The sequence below is a fragment of the Xenopus tropicalis genome, chromosome 4 (genome assembly GCF_000004195.4).
Source record: "Xenopus tropicalis strain Nigerian chromosome 4, UCB_Xtro_10.0, whole genome shotgun sequence".
Lineage (NCBI taxonomy): Eukaryota > Metazoa > Chordata > Amphibia > Anura > Pipidae > Xenopus > Xenopus tropicalis.
The window spans coordinates 148,500,545-148,523,344 of NC_030680.2; the positions used below are offsets into that span (position 1 = coordinate 148,500,545).

The window sequence follows — 22,800 nt, forward strand, 5'->3', positions numbered from 1 at the left end:
AAATGGGCCAAACGATCAGATTATTTTTTTTTTTAAGGTACTTGCTACCCGATATCGCCCACCCGTAGGTGGGGGATATCGGGTGAAGATCCGCTTGCTTGGCGACATCGCCAAGCGAGCGGATCTTATAGTGTATGGGGACCTTAACTCCTATTATGGTCTGCATTGGGCCCTTTCCATCGAGTTACCGCTGGGAAATAACCAATATACTTTCTATCCTTTCCTTAGACTCTTTGGAGACGTGACCCTGACAAACTCTGAGAAACCTCAATTCAAGGTAAAATCTAACACGGGGTTGAACTCATCCTGTTGGGAAACATTATTTTGCAGGGAAATTAAAAAAAAAATGGACAAAAATAAATCCATCTTGTTTCTCTCTTCCATTTAGATTCCTACCAAACTGAAAGAGGCTCTTAAAACAGCCAGAGAATGTATTGAGAAGAGGCTCGTGGAAGAACAGAAACTGGTAATTACCCAGAATGCATTGGATGAAGCTAAAGTAAAACTGGGACACCAAGGGGGTGGGGGCTTATTGGGCCAATCCTGTCATTGGATCCCCAGGCCAAGGGTCAGACCAAACACAGGGAGCAGTCAGAGATCGGTGTCCAATGTACTCGGTGCCTATAATATTGTAACACTCCCTGCCCTGGCTGCGTATCCCAATGCCCTGTGAGCGGGCGCCGGAGTGGAGCCGGGCACTGATGCCAACTTCTGTTCCATTTCAGATCTCCCAGCACAGGCGGCTGACTCGGGCGCAGTCTCACCACGGATCTGAGGAAGAGAAGAAGAAGAGGAAGATCCTGGCACGAAAGGTACAAATTGCTGAATCTGTATCCCCACAGCAGGGCTGGAGTTAAAGATTTTGCCCCCCTAGGACCCCCCAGTGCTTGCACCCCTCCATGCCGCTTGCACCCTCTACCCCTGCCACCCACACCCACCCGCTGCCCACAGCTTCATTCTGTCATTACTGCTCTGGTGTGATCACTACCAACTGGTACTGGGTCAAAATCCAGTGGAGATGTGGCCAACAAATGCATTAGGCCCCCCCATCATTGCCACGTTAGGCCCAGGCCCATGTATCCTGCCCACACAGAGTCGCCATTTCTACATTTAGATCGGCCTCTATTCAGGTCCAGACTGGGATTCCAAATAGTCCCTGGAATTTCAAGTACACAGGGCCCAAACAGCCCCCCCCAACAGCCCAATAATATTGACTGCGCCCCCCACCAACCAACTAAATAGTGACTGTGCCCCCCACCAACCAACTAAATAGTGACTGTGCCCCCCACCAACCCACTAAATAGTGACTGTGCCCCCCCACCAACCCACTAAGTAGTGACTGTGCCCCCCACCATCCCACTAAATAGTGACTGTGGCCCCCCACCAACCCACTAAATAGTGACTGTGCCCCCCCACCAAACCACTAAATAGTGACTGTGCCCCCCCACCAACCAACTAAATAGTGACTGCCCCCACCAACCAACTAAATAGTGACTGCCCCCCACCAACCCACTAAATAGTGACTGCCCCCCACCAACCCACTAAATAGTGACTGTGCCCCCCCCACCAACTAACTAAATAGTGACTGCCCCCCACCAACCCACTAAATAGTTACTGTGCCCCCCCACCAACCAACTAAATAGTGACTGCCCCCCACCAACCCACTAAATAGTGACTGTGCCCCCCCACCAAACCACTAAATAGTGACTGTGCCCCCCACCAACCCACTAAATAGTGACTGCCCCCACCAACCCACTAAATAGTGACTGTGGCCCCCACCAACCTACTAAATAGTGACTGCCCCCCACCAGCCCCACTAAATAGTGACTGTGCCCCCCACCAAACCACTAAATAGTGACTGCCCCCCACCAACCCACTAAATAGTGACTGTGCCCCCCACCAACCAACTAAATAGTGACTGCCCCCCACCAACCCACTAAATAGTAACTGTGTCGCCCAATAAATAGTGACTGTCTATGGAAACTTACAGCAGCCCCTCTGGCATTTGCCAGAACCCACAGATTGCCAGTCCGGGCCTGACTCTATTTGTTGCAGAATGACAGGAAATGATCATTTGTTTCTTTTGTGACATTTAGAAGTCAAAGCGCACAAGTTGTGATACTGGGGAGGAGCAGGCAATGAAGTCCAACAACTCCAATAATTCCGGTATGTGTGCCATCACCTTCGGATTGGGCAGTGCCAGGCACAGGGGAGCGATACCCAATATATTCATGTTTTACAGGAACCCATTCATGTTCCATATTTGAACAGGAATGACTTTGTGCGGATGCTTTTGCATCATTGTTTTTTTACTTCCCCTTTAATATATCAGTCTCTTTGTACCACTCGCTGTGTTTGCTTGGCCATACCTGCTTCCATCTGCATTTATTTATTTATTCCTTTATGTTCAACAGGTTCTGGAGCAAGTTCTCCTCTAACATCTCCTTCATCTCCGACGCCTCCTTGTACAGCAGGTCAGTATCGTGGGCTTTACCAGTCAAGGGTTAAGGAAGTGTCTACCCCTAGCCACTTGTTTGAGGTTGGGTTTTTGTTGCTTCCCAGTGATATCTACTGGCCCCCTCTGTATCCTTTTCTTACTTAAAGGGGCAGTAAACACCCAAATACTCCCTTTTTTAACATGAGTTAAATAAATACAACTTCTGCTGACATACATTCTGCCTATATATATATATATATATATATATATATTTATTATAAGCAGAACAAAACATTGTTTTGCTTTCACACTCACTAATGTCTCCGTAATGAGCTAAGTTAGCTTAACTAGAGATAATGAGCTCTGAATAAACAACCTTCTCCATTTATCCCTTTGTAACTGTTTTGGCTTTCAGAAAAGCCAGCTTTTTGCCTGTTGTTTGAATTATGCTCAGTACAAGGCCTATTCATTAAACCCATGTTTAAAAAGGCGGGGGGGACTTGCTTGCCCTCCCACTGAAGGCTGCCGGCTATCCCACCACTGCCAAGCAGACTGGCAAAAGCTTAAATGAATAAGGGGGTTTATCAGGGGGCACAGCTGCTGGCAGCCTGGTACATAATAATGGCAGTGGATGAGAGATTGTTCCAGTTGAACCCATACATTGGCATGTTCTATTACCACTGAAATCCCACACTCGGGCTTCTGACAGGTAAGTGCCATTGGATCAGAGCAGAATACAGGTTTGGATCCAGCGGGCATGATCCTGTACCTGGTGCTGATTGGCATTCTTTCCTCTGCCTCACTCAGAACTAACATTCCCTTCTACCCACAGGCTTCTCATGCGCTGTCATTCGCCCAGTCATGTCACGCTTTGCTCTCTGTTATGGGCATTTTGGCTTCTGCCCACTTACCCACTGCATGTTTTGTTGGGCAATCGGCAAATGTTAAAGACTGTGATAGCCTTAGACAGTACAGTATGGGGGTACAGCTTATTGTGTGCCCAGAACATTGCTTCTCTGTATATTTGTATTTATACATATGGGTAGGAGGTGCCATAGTGTTTCCCTTAGACAGTACAGTATGGGGGTACAGCTTATTGTGTGCCCAGAACATTGCTTCTCTGTATATTTGTATTTATACATATGGGTAGGGGGTGCCATAGTGTTTCCCTTAGACAGTACAGTATGGGGGTACAGCTTATTGTGTGCCCAGAACATTCCCTCTCTGTATATTTGTATTTATACATATGGGTAGGGGGTGCCATAGTGTTTCCCTTAGATAGTACAGTATGGGGGTACAGCTTATTGTGTGCCCAGAACATTCCTTCTCTGTATATTTGTATTTATACATATGGGTAGGGGGTGCCATAGTGTTTCCCTTAGACAGTACAGTATGGGGGTACAGCTTATTGTGTGCCCAGAACATTCCTTCTCTGTATATTTGTATTTATACATATGGGTAGGGGGTGCCATAGTGTTTCCCTTAGACAGTACAGTATGGGGGTACAGCTTATTGTGTGCCCAGAACATTCCTTCTCTGTATATTTGTATTTATACATATGGGTAGGGGGTGCCATAGTGTTTCCCTTAGACAGTACAGTATGGGGGTACAGCTTATTGTGTGCCCAGAATATTCCTTCTCTGTATATTTGTATTTATACATATGGGTAGGGGATGCCATAGTGTTTCCCTTAGACAGTACAGTATGGGGGTACAGCTTATTGTGTGCCCAGAACATTCCTTCTCTGTATATTTGTATTTATACATATGGGTAGGGGGTGCCATAGTGTTTCCCTTAGACAGTACAGTATGGGGGTACAGCTTATTGTGTGCCCAGAACATTCCTTCTCTGTATATTTGTATTTATACATATGGGTTGGGGGTGCCATAGTGTTTCCCTTAGACAGTACAGTATGGGGGTACAGCTTATTGTGTGCCCAGAACATTCCTTCTCTGTATATTTGTATTTATACATATGGGTAGGGGGTGCCATAGTCTTTTTAGACAACCTTAATTTATTTTGGTGTAGCCATTATTTTAAATAGCCATTGTGGGCCCTTTCCAATCCTTAGTTCATGTAGAGGCGGGGCTTATAGCTCCTAGATCCTATTGTATCCTCAGGCAGTGATAGAATATACTATATGTATATTTGACAGACCATGTTTAGTTGGAGGACTGTGTGTTATGCAGTCACTAGGGGGCAATGTAGCAGAGTAGTCAGGTTTTGTGGTTGTTAATACAGGTATGGGACCTGTTATCCAGAATGCTCGTGGCCTGGGGTTTTCTGGATAAGGGGTCTTTCTGTAATTTGGATCTTCATAACCTAAGTCTGCTAAAAATCATTTAACCATGAAATAAACCCAATAGGGCTGTTCTGCCCCCAATAAGGGGTAATTATATCTTAGTTGGGATCAAGTACAGGTACTGTTTTATTATTACAGAGAAAAGGGAATCATTTAACCATTAAATAACCCCAATAGGGCTGTTCTGCCCCCAATAAGGGGTAATTATATCTTAGTTGGGATCAAGTACAGGTACTGTTTTATTATTACAGAGAAAAGGGAATCATTTAACCATGAAATAAACCCAATAGGGCTGTTCTGCCCCCAATAAGGGGTAATTATATCTTAGTTGGGATCAAGTACAGGTACTGTTTTATTATTACAGAGAAAAGGGAATCATTTAACCATGAAATAAACCCAATAGGGCTGTTCTGCCCCCAATAAGGGGTAATTATATCTTAGTTGGGATCAAGTACAGGTACTGTTTTATTATTACAGAGAAAAGGGAATCATTTAACCATGAAATAAACCCAATAGGGCTGTTCTGCCCCCAATAAGGGGTAATTATATCTTAGTTGGGATCAAGTACAGGTACTGTTTTATTATTACAGAGAAAAGGGAATCATTTAACCATTAAATAAACCCAATAGGGCTGTTCTGCCCCAATAAGGGGTAATTATATCTTAGTTGGGATCAAGTACAGGTACTGTTTTATTATTACAGAGAAAAGGGATCCCATACCTGTACTATAAATCTTTATCCAGGCGCTGTGCTTTTGTACATGAGATATATGGTTGGGGGGAGGTACCTGCAGTATGTATGGAGTTGGAGGGTAAATAATAGGGTTTCTAAATCAAACACACAGCTTTTACCAAACTTAGGGCAACAGTACATTGTATTTAAAATTATTTTGATACATTTGCTTTCTTTGGTGTTACTGTTCCTTTAAAATTGACATATTTGTATTTGATTCAGTGCAATGGCACCTACTCCTCCAAAAGTATATTTATCATAAAAAAAACAGCCGTGGATTATGGTTCTAGGTACAAGGTGACGCATTGTTAGTGAATGAAATCGGAACCCTAAGTTGATGTTTCACACCACTATACGGTCACTCGCCGGCACCTTAATTAGGGGCTTGGATTGGGCATCAGAACATGTTCGGCCATATTGGAATATTAACCAAAGTGCTGGGATTCTGTATCCTTGATTCCGTGCATCCCAAGGGAATATAAATAGCAGCCCCCAGCACCCTACTGACATACAGAGGTGGGAGCTGCCATGTGAATATGAGGCAGACGGTTACCCATTATACATACATTGCTTGCTGTCAGCTCGTTCAGCATGCCGCCTTTCAGCTGCTTTATCCACCGCTGCGGAATTCGCCGGCTTCTGTCTGCCATTTTGGCTTCTGTCCACCATTTTGGCTTCTGTCCGCCATTTTGGCTTTTCCATGCAAAAATCTTCATTGGCGTCAGTGTGGATTTTTGGAATTTAAGTGCAAATTAATCTGTATAAATGGGAGTTCTCTTCTTAGATAATCAGAGGGTATGGGGAAGGTTTGTGCCCCCCCCCCCCGTTGGGGCAAAAGTCATTTCTTACCCCCAGCGCCTCTGATTATTCCTATTGTGCAACCTGTCACTTAATATATAAAGGCGTCCCACACTCTCGCTGTTTCATGGCGTCCGTGTCCCGTTGCTTGTTGTTGCTATGTACTGAGGGCCGGGGAAAGCCAATGAGCTGCAATGTGCGCACAATAGGGAAAGGTAATTATGCTGCCATGTTGCGTAACTACAGCTCCCAGAATTCTCTAGTCTGGAGTATTTTCATTTGATGTTTATCCTTATCCAGTAACGTAAATAGTGCCCCAAGTGTCCCCTTGGAATATCTGCACATTTGTACGGCCCCCCATTTCCTTACAGAACAAAGCACTTTGCTGCACTGCAGTTATGCTGATGGGGGGCCCCAGGTGGCCCCACGGAGGAGGGGGGCCTGGTTCAGTTGCACCTGCCCCTGCCAGTTCCTCCACTGAAGATACAGCAGCCCCCCTGGCATTGGCCAGAAGCCACAGATTGCCAGTCCGGGCCTGGCTGGAGCTGCCTGTATGAAGCCCAGGTTCGTAAATACTCCAGAACAGATCATTTGGGCAGAACCAGAACAAATGGGTAATAATTAGTGTAAATATGAGCATTATTGTATTTAATCTCAGATGGCATTACAGGGTGGATTTGTCAGTGGCATTCCTTAGCCGCCATCATGCCCATTCTGCCCGTGCCCCGTGCGCTTCACTAATGACTCTTGATCCCTTCGTTGCAGAAGAAGCCGTGATCTTTAATCATTCAACCCCTGGGATTCAGGCATTTTCCCCAAATTTCAATAGAACACATTCTTTTTCTTAGCAATTCTATAGGGGGTTATGTAATAAAAGGCACAAAGTTTGCCCTGGAGCAAGTAACCATTAACAACCAATCAGAATGTACTGGTCACCTGTTTAAATGGGATTTGTAATAATGTTCGTTTATCTGCAAGTCTGCACCATGAAATATGTTATAGGGTAAATCATGTACCATTTAATATTGGCCCCACTAACCCTCTCACGCTGGGTAAGCGAATCCACTCACCCACCTCTATGTTCCTAGGCACAGAACTATAATTCTCTGCTTTCTGCTCCTGGGCTGCTCTCTTACCCATGGTTAGCCACGCCCTTTGCCTGACCATGGGAAATAGAACAGCCCAGGAGTAGGGAAAATGGAGAAACATCAGTCTGAACCTGGGTTATACTGGGGCCCAGGTTTCTTTCCAAGCGGCCCTGTTCATGGGGCCCCAGTACAGAGAGTATCAGTTAGAAGTGGGGTTATTTATTTTATTTCAGTGGGATAATGGTCAAACCACCTGGGAAGGTTCCCATTGTTGCTGGGAGTTGCTCCAACAAGAGCATTAGTGAGGTTGGGCAGTGATGTTGGGGATCAGGCTCACAGTCGGGGTTCCATCCCACAGGGGTTCAGTTGGGTTGCCCCTCCCCTTGCTGCTATAACTGCCCCTGCCCTTCTGGGAAGGTTCCCACTAGATGGTGGAACAGTGTTGCTGGGAGTTGCTCCCATTCAGCCACAAGGGCATTAGTGAGGTTGGGCAGTGATGTTGGGGGTCAGGCTCACAGTCGGGGTTCCATCCCACAGGGGGTCAGTTGGGTTGGGGGTCAGGGCTCAGTCAGGTTCTTCCTATCTCAGCAAGCCCATTCTGTACCTGGCTCTGTGCATGGGGGGCATTATTGTGCTGAAACAGGGAAGGGCCCCCCCAAACTGTTCCACAGAGTAGGGAGCTGGAAGTCCCCTGTGTAATTGATGCCAGTATGTGCCGCCCTGTGCCCGACCATGTAACACTGTGTATATTCATGCTGTGAGTTTGTCTCTAATAAATAATGATCTCTGTGCTCTTCTCTCCCCTCCGGCTGTCTCCCTGTAGAGCATGCATCATTTTGAACGTGAATTTTCGGCAATGTAAGCTAACGCTCTATTGTCTGTTTGTTAAAGATGCACCGTGTACCCGCAAGAACTAAATGGCATTTAGTGAGCGGCACAGGGGCTCCTGGGAACTTTAAGAGCTGAAATTCTGATTTTTAAATGGAAGGTTCTGCTCTGGCAGTGCGCTGGCTATGTGCCCCCCCTTGCACCCTTGCGCCACTCAGAAGCGCAAGCATTGGGTGCGAGTAGGGGCCCCATCCCAACAGCACCTCAGGGTGACAGGGACTCCAGAAATACCCCTGTAGGGCTGTTCTGCCCCCAATAAGGGGTAATTATATCTTAGTTGGGATCAAGTACAGGTACTGTTTTATTATTACAGAGAAAAGGGAATCATTTAACCATTAAATAAACCCAATAGGGCTGTTCTGCCCCAATAAGGGGTAATTATATCTTAGTTGGGATCAAGTACAGGTACTGTTTTATTATTACAGAGAAAAGGGAATCATTTAACCATTAAATAAACCCAATAGGGCTGTTCTGCCCCAATAAGGGGTAATTATATCTTAGTTGGGATCAAGTACAGGTACTGTTTTATTATTACAGAGAAAAGGGAATCATTTAACCATTAAATAAACCCAATAGGGCTGTTCTGCCCCAATAAGGGGTAATTATATCTTAGTTGGGATCAAGTACAGGTACTGTTTTATTATTACAGAGAAAAGGGAATCATTTAACCATTAAATAAACCCAATAGGGCTGTTCTGCCCCCAATAAGGGGTAATTATATCTTAGTTGGGATCAAGTACAGGTACTGTTTTATTATTACAGAGAAAAGGGAATCATTTAACCATTAAATAAACCCAATAGGGCTGTTCTGCCCCAATAAGGGGTAATTATATCTTAGTTGGGATCAAGTACAGGTACTGTTTTATTATTACAGAGAAAAGGGAATCATTTAACCATTAAATAAACCCAATAGGGCTGTTCTGCCCCCAATAAGGGGTAATTATATCTTAGTTGGGATCAAGTACAGGTACTGTTTTATTATTACAAAGAAAGAGGAAATCATTTTTAAAAATGTGAATTATTTGCTTATAATGGAGTCTATGGCAGATGGCATTTCCTTAATTCGGAACTTTCTGGATAACGGGTTTCCGGATAAGGGATCCCATACCTGTACTCAACACCTGACCCCAGTAATACCTCAGCAGCACACAGAATGACTACATTCATTTATTAACTTATATCAATGGCTCCATTGTGGTTGCCAACGAGTCACATTGTACCTAAGGATCTGCAGACTGGTATCTATGCTGTTGAGCCTTAACTGTAATTAGCAAGTACTCAGCCCATTGTTGTGACTTTTATATGGTATATATACTGTATATTGTTAGTGGGTCCCTCAGCTCAGGTAAGTGCCAGCAGCCCAGAGTATGTGCTGGAACCCAAAATATAAAGTACAGTATTTGTAGCCTAATTGTTTTTTAAGCTTTAGTTCTCTAAGAAAACTCAGAAAAGTCCAGTTGTTTTAGACTTAATTCTTCTAGATAGTGTATATCATGACCTGGATGAATGAGAATCTTCATAGACTTAGTTCTCTAAGCTTTTAATCAATCCTTTGTGCCCACTGTGACAGAATACTCTGTTATACAGATAGCTAGAATCTCAGCCATAAAGCAGGGCAGGACTGCTGCTTACAATGGGGGGATCAGATAGGATCTGTGCCACTGTGACAGAATGCTCTGTTATACAGATAGCTAGAATCTCAGCCATAAAGCAGCGCAGGACTGCTGCTTACAATGGGGGGATCAGATAGGATCTGTGCCACTGTGACAGAATGCTCTGTTATACAGATAGCTAGAATCTCAGCCATAAAGCAGGGCAGGACTGCTGCTTACAATAGGGGGGGGATCAGATAGGATCTGTGCCACTGTGACAGAATGCTCTGTTATACAGATAGCTAGACTCTCAGCCATAAAGCAGGGCAGGACTGCTGCTTACAATGGGGGGATCAGATAGGATCTGTGCCACTGTGACAGAATGCCCTGTTATACAGATAGCTAGACTCTCAGCCATAAAGCAGGGCAGGACTGCTGCTTACAATGGGGGGATCAGATAGGATCTGTGCCACTGTGACAGAATGCTCTGTTATACAGATAGCTAGAATCTCAGCCATAAAGCAGGGCAGGACTGCTGCTTACAATGGGGGGATCAGATAGGATCTGTGCCACTGTGACAGAATGCTCTGTTATACAGATAGCTAGAATCTCAGCCATAAAGCAGGGCAGGACTGCTGCTTACAATGGGGGGATCAGATAGGATCTGTGCCACTGTGACAGAATGCTCTGTTATACAGATAGCTAGAATCTCAGCCATAAAGCAGGGCAGGACTGCTGCTTACAATGGGGGGGATCAGATAGGATCTGTGCCACTGTGACAGAATGCTCTGTTATACAGATAGCTAGAATCTCAGCCATAAAGCAGGGCAGGACTGCTGCTTACAATGGGGGGATCAGATAGGATCTGTGCCACTGTGACAGAATGCTCTGTTATACAGATAGCTAGACTCTCAGCCATAAAGCAGGGCAGGACTGCTGCTTACAATGGGGGGGGATCAGATAGGATCTGTGCCACTGTGACAGAATGCTCTGTTATACAGATAGCTAGAATCTCAGCCATAAAGCAGGGCAGGACTGCTGCTTACAATGGGGGGGGATCAGATAGGATCTGTGCCACTGTGACAGAATGCTCTGTTATACAGATAGCTAGAATCTCAGCCATAAAGCAGGGCAGGACTGCTGCTTACAATGGGGGGGGATCAGATAGGATCTGTGCCACTGTGACAGAATGCTCTGTTATACAGATAGCTAGAATCTCAGCCATAAAGCAGGGCAGGACTGCTGCTTACAATGGGGGGGATCAGATAGGATCTGTGCCACTGTGACAGAATGCTCTGTTATACAGATAGCTAGAATCTCAGCCATAAAGCAGGGCAGGACTGCTGCTTACAATGGGGGGGGGGATAGGATCTGTGCCACTGTGACAGAATGCTCTGTTATACAGATAGCTAGAATCTCAGCCATAAAGCAGGGCAGGACTGCTGCTTACAATGGGGGGATCAGATAGGATCTGTGCCACTGTGACAGAATGCTCTGTTATACAGATAGCTAGAATCTCAGCCATAAAGCAGGGCAGGACTGCTGCTTACAATGGGGGGGATCAGATAGGATCTGTGCCACTGTGACAGAATGCTCTGTTATACAGATAGCTAGAATCTCAGCCATAAAGCAGGGCAGGACTGCTGCTTACAATGGGGGGGATAGGGATTTTTATTAAGAAATTAAAACATAAAACAGAAAATCAAACTTTCAATTACATATCAAAATGAAAATTCAATTACATAACATCAAAATGACATTTTAATTAAATAACATCCGAAGATTGCACCCATGTGAAATCTACCTCCCTCCACAGTTTAGCATTGTCCTTGTTAATGCCAATTTCTTTGAAACGGATGAAAAACAGTTCCCTCAAGATTCTTTTAACTGTTGGATCAATAGTTCCATCCTCCCCCCCGAAAGATTTACTGCACCTCATTATCCACAAAAAATATCTAATGACAGTGAAAATCACAAAAAAGGTCTCATTATCCAAAGGATGCTTTCCCCTTACCAGCCCATACGCCCTTTCCCCATATGTGTGCCGACAGAACCTTCCAATTTTCAAAACTGACAGGACTTCATTATACAAAGCCCGAGATACCGAGCACTCTAATAAAAAGTGATTTGTGGTCTCTTCCACTTGGCACCCCCAGGGGCAGAGCCTGTTTACCACACTCAGATAGCTCAGATTGCCCCTAAGGAAGAGTTTCCCCTGGAAAGCCAGCCAGGCGTTATCCAGGAACTTGCCGGGGAGCCTATGGCCATTCAGGAACTTCAAGCAAGTTTTCATCTGTTCAGTTGTACAGTCTTTCAGGACTGGGGCAGAGATAAAAAAGGAATTCAATACAGACTCATATAACTGCTTCCTGGTAAGATTCCCTATTGCCCCAAAGTCCAAATTCCACTTCTTTATCAGCTTTAAGCCTAAAACTAAATGCTGTGGAAAGTACCCCCCCCTAATCCGGACCCCCTTCACTCTACCGCCCTCCATCCAGTCTCTGATAAAAGGCGAAACCCAGGACCTGACACAGTTCTCCCACAGAGAACACGTCCTTTGGCCCAGATTCCCAAAATTAAATTTCAGGAAAATGGTGCCAAAGAACGCGATTGGACAAACCATCCCTAAACCCCCCTCTTTTCTCTGCAGGAAAGTGACCCCTCTTTTAACTGGGTTCAGTCTGCTCCCCCAGAGCATCTGAAAGAACAGACTGTAGAGCCGAGCAGAGAGAGATTCTGGCAGGGGAAACACATAGGCAACAAAAAGAAACAACGGGATCAGAAAAGTCTTGATCAAATTAACCCTTTCTCTATAGGTCAGCTTCCAAGATTTCCAGCGCTGAACTTTTGCCAAACCAGCATCCAGTTTCTCTTCCCAATTTAACAGACCATTATCATTCCTCCCGAATTTAACTCCCAAGATTTTTACCTGCTCTGGGGCTACTGGGAAATTACCAACCTGAAAAGCTGGTTCCCCTTCTAGAACCCAAAAAGCTTCCGACTTTTCCCGATTGACAGAGGAGCCAGAGGCCCCCGAGTAACTTCTGATGCAATCAGTGACCACTTCAACCTCCGCCTGCTTAGAAACGATCACTGACACATCATCCGCATAGGCAACAAACCTGAGGGGCTGCCCGCCGGGCACACAGACCCCCTCCAAGCCTTTCCTCTCCAGCATCCTCAGGAAGGGATCCAGAGGGAATACATAGAGAAGAGGACTCAGAGGGCAGCCCTGCCGCACCCCGGCCCCAACCTCAAAGTCTTCACCTTGCCAACCGTTAATCAATGGGAAGCTTTTTGCCCCTTCATACAAAACTTTAATCCAACTAATGAATCTGCCCGGGATGCCGTATTTAGACAAAACAGCCCATAGATAATCATGGTTAACATTATCAAAAGCTTTTGTCTGATCCAGAGACAACAGATACTTACCCCAACCATGAGCTTTGCATGACTCCAAGGCTTCCCTTATAGTAAGGATCGCCCCAAAGATGCTCCGCCCCTTCACCGTGCAGAACTGACAGGACGATAATAAAGTGCCTGAAAATAAAATTAACCGGGAAAAAAGGATCTTTGCCAGAATCTTTCTATCGGAGTTGAGAAGGGCAATCGGCCTCCAGTTCTCAATCCTCTCATCATCCTTCCCCTTTGACAGCAGAATCAGGGCAGAGCACCTCATTGACTCACACAACCCACTCCCCAGACATCCATTAAAGATCTTTGTTAACACCGGGACTAACAGCTCCTTAAAGGTCTTATAGAATTCTGCTGTAAGCCCATCAGGCCCAGGAGCTTTCTTGTTGTTTAACTTATCAATCGCACCCTCCACCTCCTCTTCCCCAATATCTGCTGTCAAAGTAGAGAAATCCAAATTAGCTGTATCAGGTCCTGGGGTCGCCCTTAAGAAGCTTTCAGTCCTTTCCCTCTCCAAAGCCTTACGTCTGAACAAGCCGGCATAGTACGACCTTACAACTCTGAGGATACCCTCCCTGGATTTCTGCAAACTTCCCTCAGAATCAATAAGGCCAGTCACCTGCTTTTTCTTAAAGGTCTCTCTACAGTTCTGGAAAGGGTCCGGGGAGTTTTTTGCCCCAAAATCCCTTTCCAGAACCATAGAGTCCTGGCGACTGTACTGATGCTGCTTCATCAGAGTTTTCAACTGGGCAATTTTCTCCCCCACCACCCCGGCCGAAATTAAGGTTTCCAACTTCTTTCTCAGAGACTGGTATGTTCTAGATCTTATACCCTCCCTTTTAACAGATAGTTTTGTGAAGAAGGTTCGGATTTCTTCTTTTGTACCCTCCCACCACTGTTGGATTGAATCAAAGAAGTCCAGCTTCGACCACTGGGCCTCAAAAAAACTCCTAAAAGAGCCATTCCTTGCAGCTTCCTTCAATGACTCAAATCCAAGTCTCCACAACCCTCTACCCCTTCTCGGGAGCTCTGACATCCCATATTTAAAGGAAACCATTAAATGGTCTGAAAAATCTACCAATGTTTCCTTTACATCTGAAAAAGTATCTCTCTCTTTAACAAAAACCAAATCTATGCGACTACTACGGTTTGCACAAAAATAAGTATGGACACCCTTCCTCCCATTCCAGGTCGCCACATCCACCAGCCCCGCCTGCCTGATAATATTAGACAAAAAGGCCCCTTCATATTTATTATATTTACCTGTCCTGTCCCCCGGCTTCAGGACTTCATTAAAATCCCCAGCCAGAATGACAGGACAAGAAACACACAAAAAAGGTTTAATTTCGCCCAACAGTTCTTTCCTCTCTGCTATTGTATGTGGCCCATAAACATTAATCAGCCTAAACGTCTCACCCTGAAAATGAACATCTAGGAGTATACAGCGTCCTATTCTGATCTCCAAAAAACGTTTGATTTTAAGATCAAAATGACCTTTAAAAAGAATTCCCACCCCCCCTGCAGATTCCTCTGCAATAGACCAAAAAGAGGGTCCAAACTGCCATTCTCTTTTAGCATTAAACATTTCTGTGCCATCAGTTAATCTTGTTTCTTGTAAGAAAAGAACATCAAAATTAGATTTCCCTAAAAAATCATAAACTTCAGCCCTTGTTTTATGGTTCTTTATACTACACACGTTGATAGTACAAAAATGAATCACTTGTTTTGACATTTTGGAGATTTAGCCAGCCTACCCTCCTTCCCCTCTCCAAATCTCTTATACTGAGGCTTCCCTAATCCACTTGAAGGGCCACCGTCTTTCTCAAAAAACTCATTTCCATCTATAGATTCCCTTTCCTCATCACTTTCTGTCCGACCTTTCCTTTTCTTCCCCTGATCCTCAGTTATCTCCATTTCTACATGGGAAGGGACCTGTTCTTCAATTTCACAATTCATTTCTTCTGTCACAAGAGGCAAAGAAGCCTTGGATTTCTTTTTCACCTTCTTCTTTTTCTGCTTCTTCCCTGTTTCTTTCCCATGCTCCCTCTCTTCATCCTCCAACCTGCTTAACTCTTCCTCTTCTTCCTCAGCCATATCCCCCCAAGATTTCCCATCAGGGAGTTCAAACCTATTAGAGGTTTCAATATTTGTTTGGAAAACCATCTTGCCTACCCTCTTCCTTGTTTTCTTTCCTACCTCCTCCCATCCTTCTTTCTCAACCTCCACTTCCCTTCTTATCCCTTCTCCCCCATCCTTCTCAATAGTCTGGGACAAAACTTCCCCACCTTCCTTCCTGTTAGTGATTTCCTCACATACACCCACCTCCACCCTGGGTACATCCTCCTGAAAAAACTCTTTTTCAATTCTAGGGCATTTCCTTACAATATTGTGCCAGGCTTCTGGGCATTCCCGGTGCGTATGTCCCAAATCATTACAAAGGTTGCACCTTACCTTATTGCATTCCTTACTAACATGCCCCTGAGCCCCACATAATGCACAAACTTTGAGAGTGCAATCATTGGCCAGATGACGCTTTGAGCCACACTTGAAACACTGCTTGGGTTGTCCTGGATAAAAACAGACACCCCTCTCCTTTCCGATAAAGAAAGAGTTTGGGAGATGCTTAGTAACATTATTGGATACATCCAATCTCACTTGTACTTTCCATCCCACAATCCAGAAACCCTCCTCATTATATAACCTTGTCAGTGGCGCCAGGACCTTACATTGGCGCTTAAGCCAGACCAAAACATCTTCTGGGGGAATGGATTCATTTTTAAAAATGACAGTGACGTTCTTAACTTCTGGCTTTGAAACAGGTATGGCCCTGAAACCTTCCCACTCTGGGGATCTTCCCTTCTCCTGATAGAGACTCCAAAATCTATCCAAACCTTGTGGTAATTTAAAACTTACTTCAAATTCCACATCAGACACTGTTATAAAGGCATTAACATCAGAAGGTGTAAAACCCATTGACTCCTTTATCAAATTCTTGCAGATATACCTACTGCCTGGCATCTTTTCCTTCTCCCCATCCCATTTAATCTTAACTACATTTATCCTTTTAAACACAGGCCCATCAAAAAGAGTCTCTTGTTGCCTTGCAAAAAATCTTCTTTTTTCCCAAAACCCTTTACTTCCTTGATCCTCTCCCCCTGCATTTGACACTTCCATTGACTTAGTAGGATTTGCCACTTCATTTGCTTTACCCAAAACATTATCAGGAGTTACCAGCATATTATTCCCATTATCCACAGAACATGCAGAAACAATGGGGTTAGAAGGGTTGGAGGTAGGGGGGTTAGAGGTAGGGGGGTTAGAGGTAGGGGGGTTGGAGGTAGGGGGGTTGGAGGTAGAGGGGTTAAGAGTGGATGGGTTAGAGGTAGGGGGGGTACAGGTAGGAGGGTTAGAGGTAGAAATAGAATCAGAGGGGACATCAGAGGGTTTAGGTACAGATATAACAGCAGATTGCCCTTTCCCTGTTCCCTCCTCCTCCCCCCTAAGCACAAAATCCATATACATTGCTTCAAATGATTTCCCCCCTTTACCAGCCTGTTGCATTTCATCAAAACGAGTTCTGTTTTTAAACACCTCTTCCCAGGGTTTAATTAACAGCATAGTTTGCTCAATTTCCCCATCAGCCTCCTCCAACTCTTTATTTATTATAGCAAGTTTTCTTATTCCTAAAGCTCTAGCTTCCCCTTTAGCAAACTTAATGTTAGCAATCCCCCTCTCAATATCCCTCTCCAAAGCTCTCTTTTTGTCTTTAAGAAAGTTCACAGTCCTTAGAGCTTTAGCAATCACCATAGGGTCAGGATTCTCTCCAGCAGCAAGTGCCTCGTTAGCACAATTAGTATCAGTCTCTTTACTCACAGCAGTAACAGTCTCTATACAGGCTGAAAATGTCTCTTTAGCAGCAGCACAAACAGTCTTTAAATCAGCAGAAATAACATTATTATCAGCAGCAGAAAGTGAGTCAGTAGCAGTGAGTGGATCAGCAGGAATAGCGGCCCCACCAGTAGCAGGAGAAGCCACAGCAGCAGAATAAGACATTTTAGCTTTAGCTTTAGTAGCAGTTGGATTCCCAGCAGTAACACAGTCCTTGCTCACCTGCCCAAAGCCCCCTTCCCCCACCTCCACTCCAGGCTCCTCTGCACAATCCAAAGCCCCCTCTGCCACCGCCATAGCCAGATTCTCACAGGCGCAATTAGCAGCATTTTCAGCAGCCGCATCAGCATTATGCGTGCCCTCCGCAGGACACAACTCCCAGCATGCACTGCTAGCCTCCCGATGCTTTAGCTCCACACAGACAGGCCCCGCAGGCACATTGCTGGATCTCTCTGCTCTCCCAGCTGCCATTACTTTACTTGCACCAAACTCCCCGCTCCTCCCGGGGGTCTCAGGTTCCACACTGTCACCCCCCAACAGGTCACTGGAGGATAATTGCGCAGGGGTCTCACACAACTGACTATTGGTGGCACTTTGAGGGGTTTCAGAGCCAGACATAGGGATGGGAGGCATACTCGGGGGGGGACATGCTTGTTTGTGGGTCAGGCTCATCAGGCAACAAAACTGGAGTTCTTTCCAAATCTTCTGATATTGTTTGTGAAAAGGATTCATTCATATCCTCCTCCTCCATGCTGCTTCCACTATCTTCCCTTCCTCCCACCTTCTTTCTCTTGGGCTTAGCTTTACTTACTTCACTTTCTGCCGCCATTTTCTGGCTTGAGCCTTTCCTTCCAGAAACAACAGTTTTCTTTTCATTCCTCACACGAAGAGAAAATCTTCTTTTCATTTTCCACAACAATAAAGAAAGTCAGTTTTTTGTTTTTCTTTTTAAGCCCCAAACCGGGAAACAAACAGCCCCCCAGACCCTTACAGGGCCTGGGGAAAGTTCACCTCACAGGAGCTCCCTCACAGCACCTCCACTCAGCACGAGAGTGTGGCTTACAATGAGGGATCAGATAGGATCTGTGCCACTGTGACAGAATGCTCTGTTATACAGATAGCTAGAATCTCAGCCATAAAGCAGGGCAGGACTGCTGCTTACAATGGGGGGATCAGATAGGATCTGTGCCACTGTGACAGAATGCTCTGTTATACAGATAGCTAGAATCTCAGCCATAAAGCAGGGCAGGACTGCTGCTTACAATGGGGGGATCAGATAGGATCTGTGCCACTGTGACAGAATGCTCTGTTATACAGATAGCTAGAATCTCAGCCATAAAGCAGGGCAGGACTGCTGCTTACAATGGGGAGATCAGATAGGATCTGTGCCACTGTGACAGAATGCTCTGTTATACAGATAGCTAGAATCTCAGCCATAAAGCAGGGCAGGACTGCTGCTTACAATGGGGGATCGGATAGGATCTGTGCCACTGTGACAGAATGCTCTGTTATACAGATAGCTAGAATCTCAGCCATAAAGCAGGGCAGGACTGCTGCTTACAATGGGGGGATCAGATAGGATCTGTGCCACTGTGACAGAATGCTCTGTTATACAGATAGCTAGAATCTCAGCCATAAAGCAGGGCAGGACTGCTGCTTACAATGGGGGGGATCAGATAGGATCTGTGCCACTGTGACAGAATGCTCTGTTATACAGATAGCTAGAATCTCAGCCATAAAGCAGGGCAGGACTGCTGCTTACAATGGGGGGGATCAGATAGGATCTGTGCCACTGTGACAGAATGCTCTGTTATACAGATAGCTAGAATCTCAGCCATAAAGCAGGGCAGGACTGCTGCTTACTTGTGTTTGGGGACACATATTGATGAAATTCTGCTAAAATAATCTGCAGTAAAGCTGCCCATACACTCCCAGATATGGTTGTGCCAGGGGCCCGTAGCCTGGGTGTATGTTGTTTGATATTGACTGAGATTTTTTTAAATTTTTTTTCTCTCACAGGGGTCTCAACCAATCCAACACCAGCGCCACCACCGCCTCCTGCGCCCCCGCCTCCTCCAGCAGCCGCGCCCCCTAGTTACCCGCCAGCAGCGCCCGCCGGCACCGCCGTGAATGGAACCGACCGCGGAGCCTTACTCAGTTCTATTCAGAACTTCAGGAAGGGGGGACTGAAGAAGGCCGTCACCAGCGACCACAGCGCCCCCCGGATCAGCTGAGCGCGGCCGCCACACAGCGCCAATCCCATTCGCTAGACGTTTCACCACTTTATTTTTTTCTCTTTTTAAATTTATCGCCGGCCCCTGACGGAGTCTGGTCTGTTTTATGGGACAGCGCTTCTCTGATTGGGCCCCCGGGGCCAGGCGGATAGACGCTGCTCATACGGGACGTACCAAGCAGGTATGATGCCCCGCAGGGGCTGAGATACGCCCCCTCCCCTTTGCTGCCCTCTGATTGGGCACAAGGTGGCACATGGTTAATCATCTCTGCGGGTCTGGGTGGGACCTCTCGCCCGTCTGGGGCTGTTATATTCGGGAGGGTCATTAAAGGCACCCATTTTAGCATTTCATTTAATAGGAAGACTGTACTGGATGGTTTGGTGAGTGACAATATACTCCTTTTTACTAGTATGTGGTGTATTTCCCCTTTAATAGGCAGGGGGAGGGGCATTACACGTAGGGTTGGAGAATGCCAGCCAATAGTGTGGGCTCAGGCAAACAGCAGTATCTGTTGCTACCCAGGTATTGGGCAGAGGGCTGTCAAACTGGGCCAGATGTGGCCCCCCAGGTAGGCCTGCCTCAGGGGCCCCTACATTTATCTGTATGAATCCGTATGGCAAATCCGCCCACTACATGGAACGACTGGGACGTACAGCCCAGAGAGAGCCAGGAATAGCAATATGGCAGCTCCCGTGTTCTGCCCACACAGACTGTATCTATAAAGTGTATCTCACTGTAGCTCATAACTAATTTTCCCATGTAGGAAGCTGTTTGCTGGGATTTAGGGGAGCCCTCCAGCCGTTCTGAGCTGGAGGGCTGCGAATGTGACGTGTATCCACCATATCGTGGTGACTGTAATACTGCTTTTCTCTGCCTTAAATCCGTCCCTGTATCCTGTGTTCATATGTCGCATTGTATGAAATCACGTAGGAAACCTCAGCTGCAGCAGAACTACAACTCCCAGCATGCTCTTGGCCAGGGGCTAGTTGGTGAGCTTTAGGGGAACCCCAAAGCCCTCAGCTCTGCAGAGCCGAGCCAGTAATTCTGCCCCCAAGTCACGTCTGGAAACCTATCCCTTCCCCCCACTGATTGGTCTGTATGCCCCCCACTCCCACCCCCCACTGATTGATCTGTATGCCCCCCACTCCTGCCACTTTATCCTCCCACCCCCCACTGATTGGTCTGTATGCCCCCCACTCCTGCCACTTTATCCTCCCACCCCCCACTGATTGGTCTGTATGCCCCCCACTCCTGCCACTTTATCCTCCCACCCCCACTGATTGGTCTGTATGCCCCCCACTCCTGCCACTTTATCCTCCCACCCCCCACTGATGCTCTCTGCTGCTTCCCCACCATGGTACTGCAGAACCCTCCCTGGTATGAGAAAACCTAATGAAACTGGCTTGTCACTGGCCCCACCCAATTACCCATCACAGATTACGTGTGTCACATGGTATAAACGGCTCTGCAGAACCCTCCTTGATATGAAATGGCCACATGTAATTGTCTTGTCACTGACCCCGCCCACTTTGTGTCACATGGTATAACTGGCTCAGTAAAGGCTGAACATTTATATACATATATAGCGCAGCCTACAGTTCCCAGAATCCTAGTTGAGCGCAGCCTGTCCATCCCATGGGTTCCCTAGTGCAAATACCACATGTGCTTGGTGTTACATTCCCTTTAAACCAGTTAAAGGGGTGTTTACATTGCTTAGTCCATTAGCAGCAATCCGTTTCCAAGGATGGGACATCGCGGGGCTGTCTGACTCCTTTATTGCACTTTAACCTGTTGCACAGACGGCAGAGGGAATGTCGTGTATATGTTTTGTCTCCGGCTCTGTGATACATTGTATATTCCGTCATATTTTTATTAAAATAACGAACCCTTCTGTCTGTCTCCGGCCCTTTAATTCCACCTTGTGGAAAGTAACGGAACGGGAATAAAATCTTATATCTTAGTTGGGATCAAGTACAGGTACTGTTTTATTATTACAGAGAAAAGGGAATCATTTAACCATGAAATAAACCCAATAGGGCTGTTCTGCCCCAATAAGGGGTAATTATATCTTAGTTGGGATCAAGTACAGGTACTGTTTTATTATTACAGAGAAAAGGGAATCATTTAACCATGAAATAAACCCAATAGGGCTGTTCTGCCCCAATAAGGGGTAATTATATCTTAGTTGGGATCAAGTACAGGTACTGTTTTATTATTACAGAGAAAAGGGAATCATTTAACCATTAAATAAACCCAATAGGGCTGTTCTGCCCCCAATAAGGGGTAATTATATCTTAGTTGGGATCAAGTACAGGTACTGTTTTATTATTACAGAGAAAAGGGAATCATTTAACCATTAAATAAATCCAATAGGACTGTTCTGCCCCAATAAGGGGTAATTATATCTTAGTTGGGATCAAGTACAGGTACTGTTTTATTATTACAGAGAAAAGGGAATCATTTAACCATGAAATAAATCCAATAGGGCTGTTCTGCCCCAATAAGGGGTAATTATATCTTAGTTGGGATCAAGTACAGGTACTGTTTTATTATTACAGAGAAAAGGGAATCATTTAACCATTAAATAAACCCAATAGGGCTGTTCTGCCCCAATAAGGGGTAATTATATCTTAGTTGGGATCAAGTACAGGTACTGTTTTATTATTACAGAGAAAAGGGAATCATTTAACCATTAAATAAACCCAATAGGGCTGTTCTGCCCCAATAAGGGGTAATTATATCTTAGTTGGGATCAAGTACAGGTACTGTTTTATTATTACAGAGAAAAGGGAATCATTTAACCATGAAATAAACCCAATAGGGCTGTTCTGCCCCAATAAGGGGTAATTATATCTTAGTTGGGATCAAGTACAGGTACTGTTTTATTATTACAGAGAAAAAGGAAATTATTTTTAAAAATGTGAATTATTTGATTAAAATGGAGTCTATGGGAGATGGCATTTCTGTAATTTGGAACTTTCTGGATAATGGGTTTCTGGATAAGGGTTCAGATACCTGTACAGTGTGGCCCCGGCAGTCCATGGCACAGGATCACCCGTAGGTGCCAATGACAGGACTGGCACTGCCATAGATTTACAATCCGGATGGTTACCATCGCCTCTCTTATAACCCCCAGTGCTAATGCCCAGGCCACGGACTTTTCCATTACTTACATTTTACAACAGGGTTTTTTTGTTTTTTTTTTAAATAAATCACAAGCTTTAAGGAGTCATGTGACAAGTGACATCACTAAGCACGGTTTATAAGGATATATTTATTTTTTGCCTCTTGTATATAAGTGATACAACATGTCAGGCCATTAAGGCAATGATTGGGACTAAGGAGAAAGCTGGTGTGAGGTCCAACAGCATGGGATGAGAAGGGTTAAATGGATCTGTATTCAGTCCGTAATCCACACAAGCCACTG

The 22,800-nt window shown here is 45.4% G+C and overlaps 1 protein-coding gene across 2 annotated transcripts in view; it reads left to right on the forward strand.

The window, feature by feature from the left end:
• pxk (PX domain containing serine/threonine kinase) overlaps nucleotides 1-21,264 on the forward strand; it is a 49,737-nt gene extending 28,473 nt beyond the window's left edge. The window contains exons 13-19 of one of the 2 annotated variants that reach the window (XM_031901256.1): nucleotides 229-277; nucleotides 389-466; nucleotides 726-812; nucleotides 2,097-2,166; nucleotides 2,415-2,474; nucleotides 8,181-8,215; nucleotides 19,159-19,248. In XM_031901256.1, the coding sequence (XP_031757116.1) occupies nucleotides 229-277; nucleotides 389-466; nucleotides 726-812; nucleotides 2,097-2,166; nucleotides 2,415-2,474; nucleotides 8,181-8,197 (361 nt within the window). In that variant the 3' untranslated portion in view covers nucleotides 8,198-8,215; nucleotides 19,159-19,248. Of the gene's footprint in view, nucleotides 1-228; nucleotides 278-388; nucleotides 467-725; nucleotides 813-2,096; nucleotides 2,167-2,414; nucleotides 2,475-8,180; nucleotides 8,216-19,158 lie in introns of both variants that reach the window. The other variant, XM_031901255.1, reaches the window with a different exon arrangement.
• Nucleotides 21,265-22,800: the final 1,536 nt, after the last annotated feature.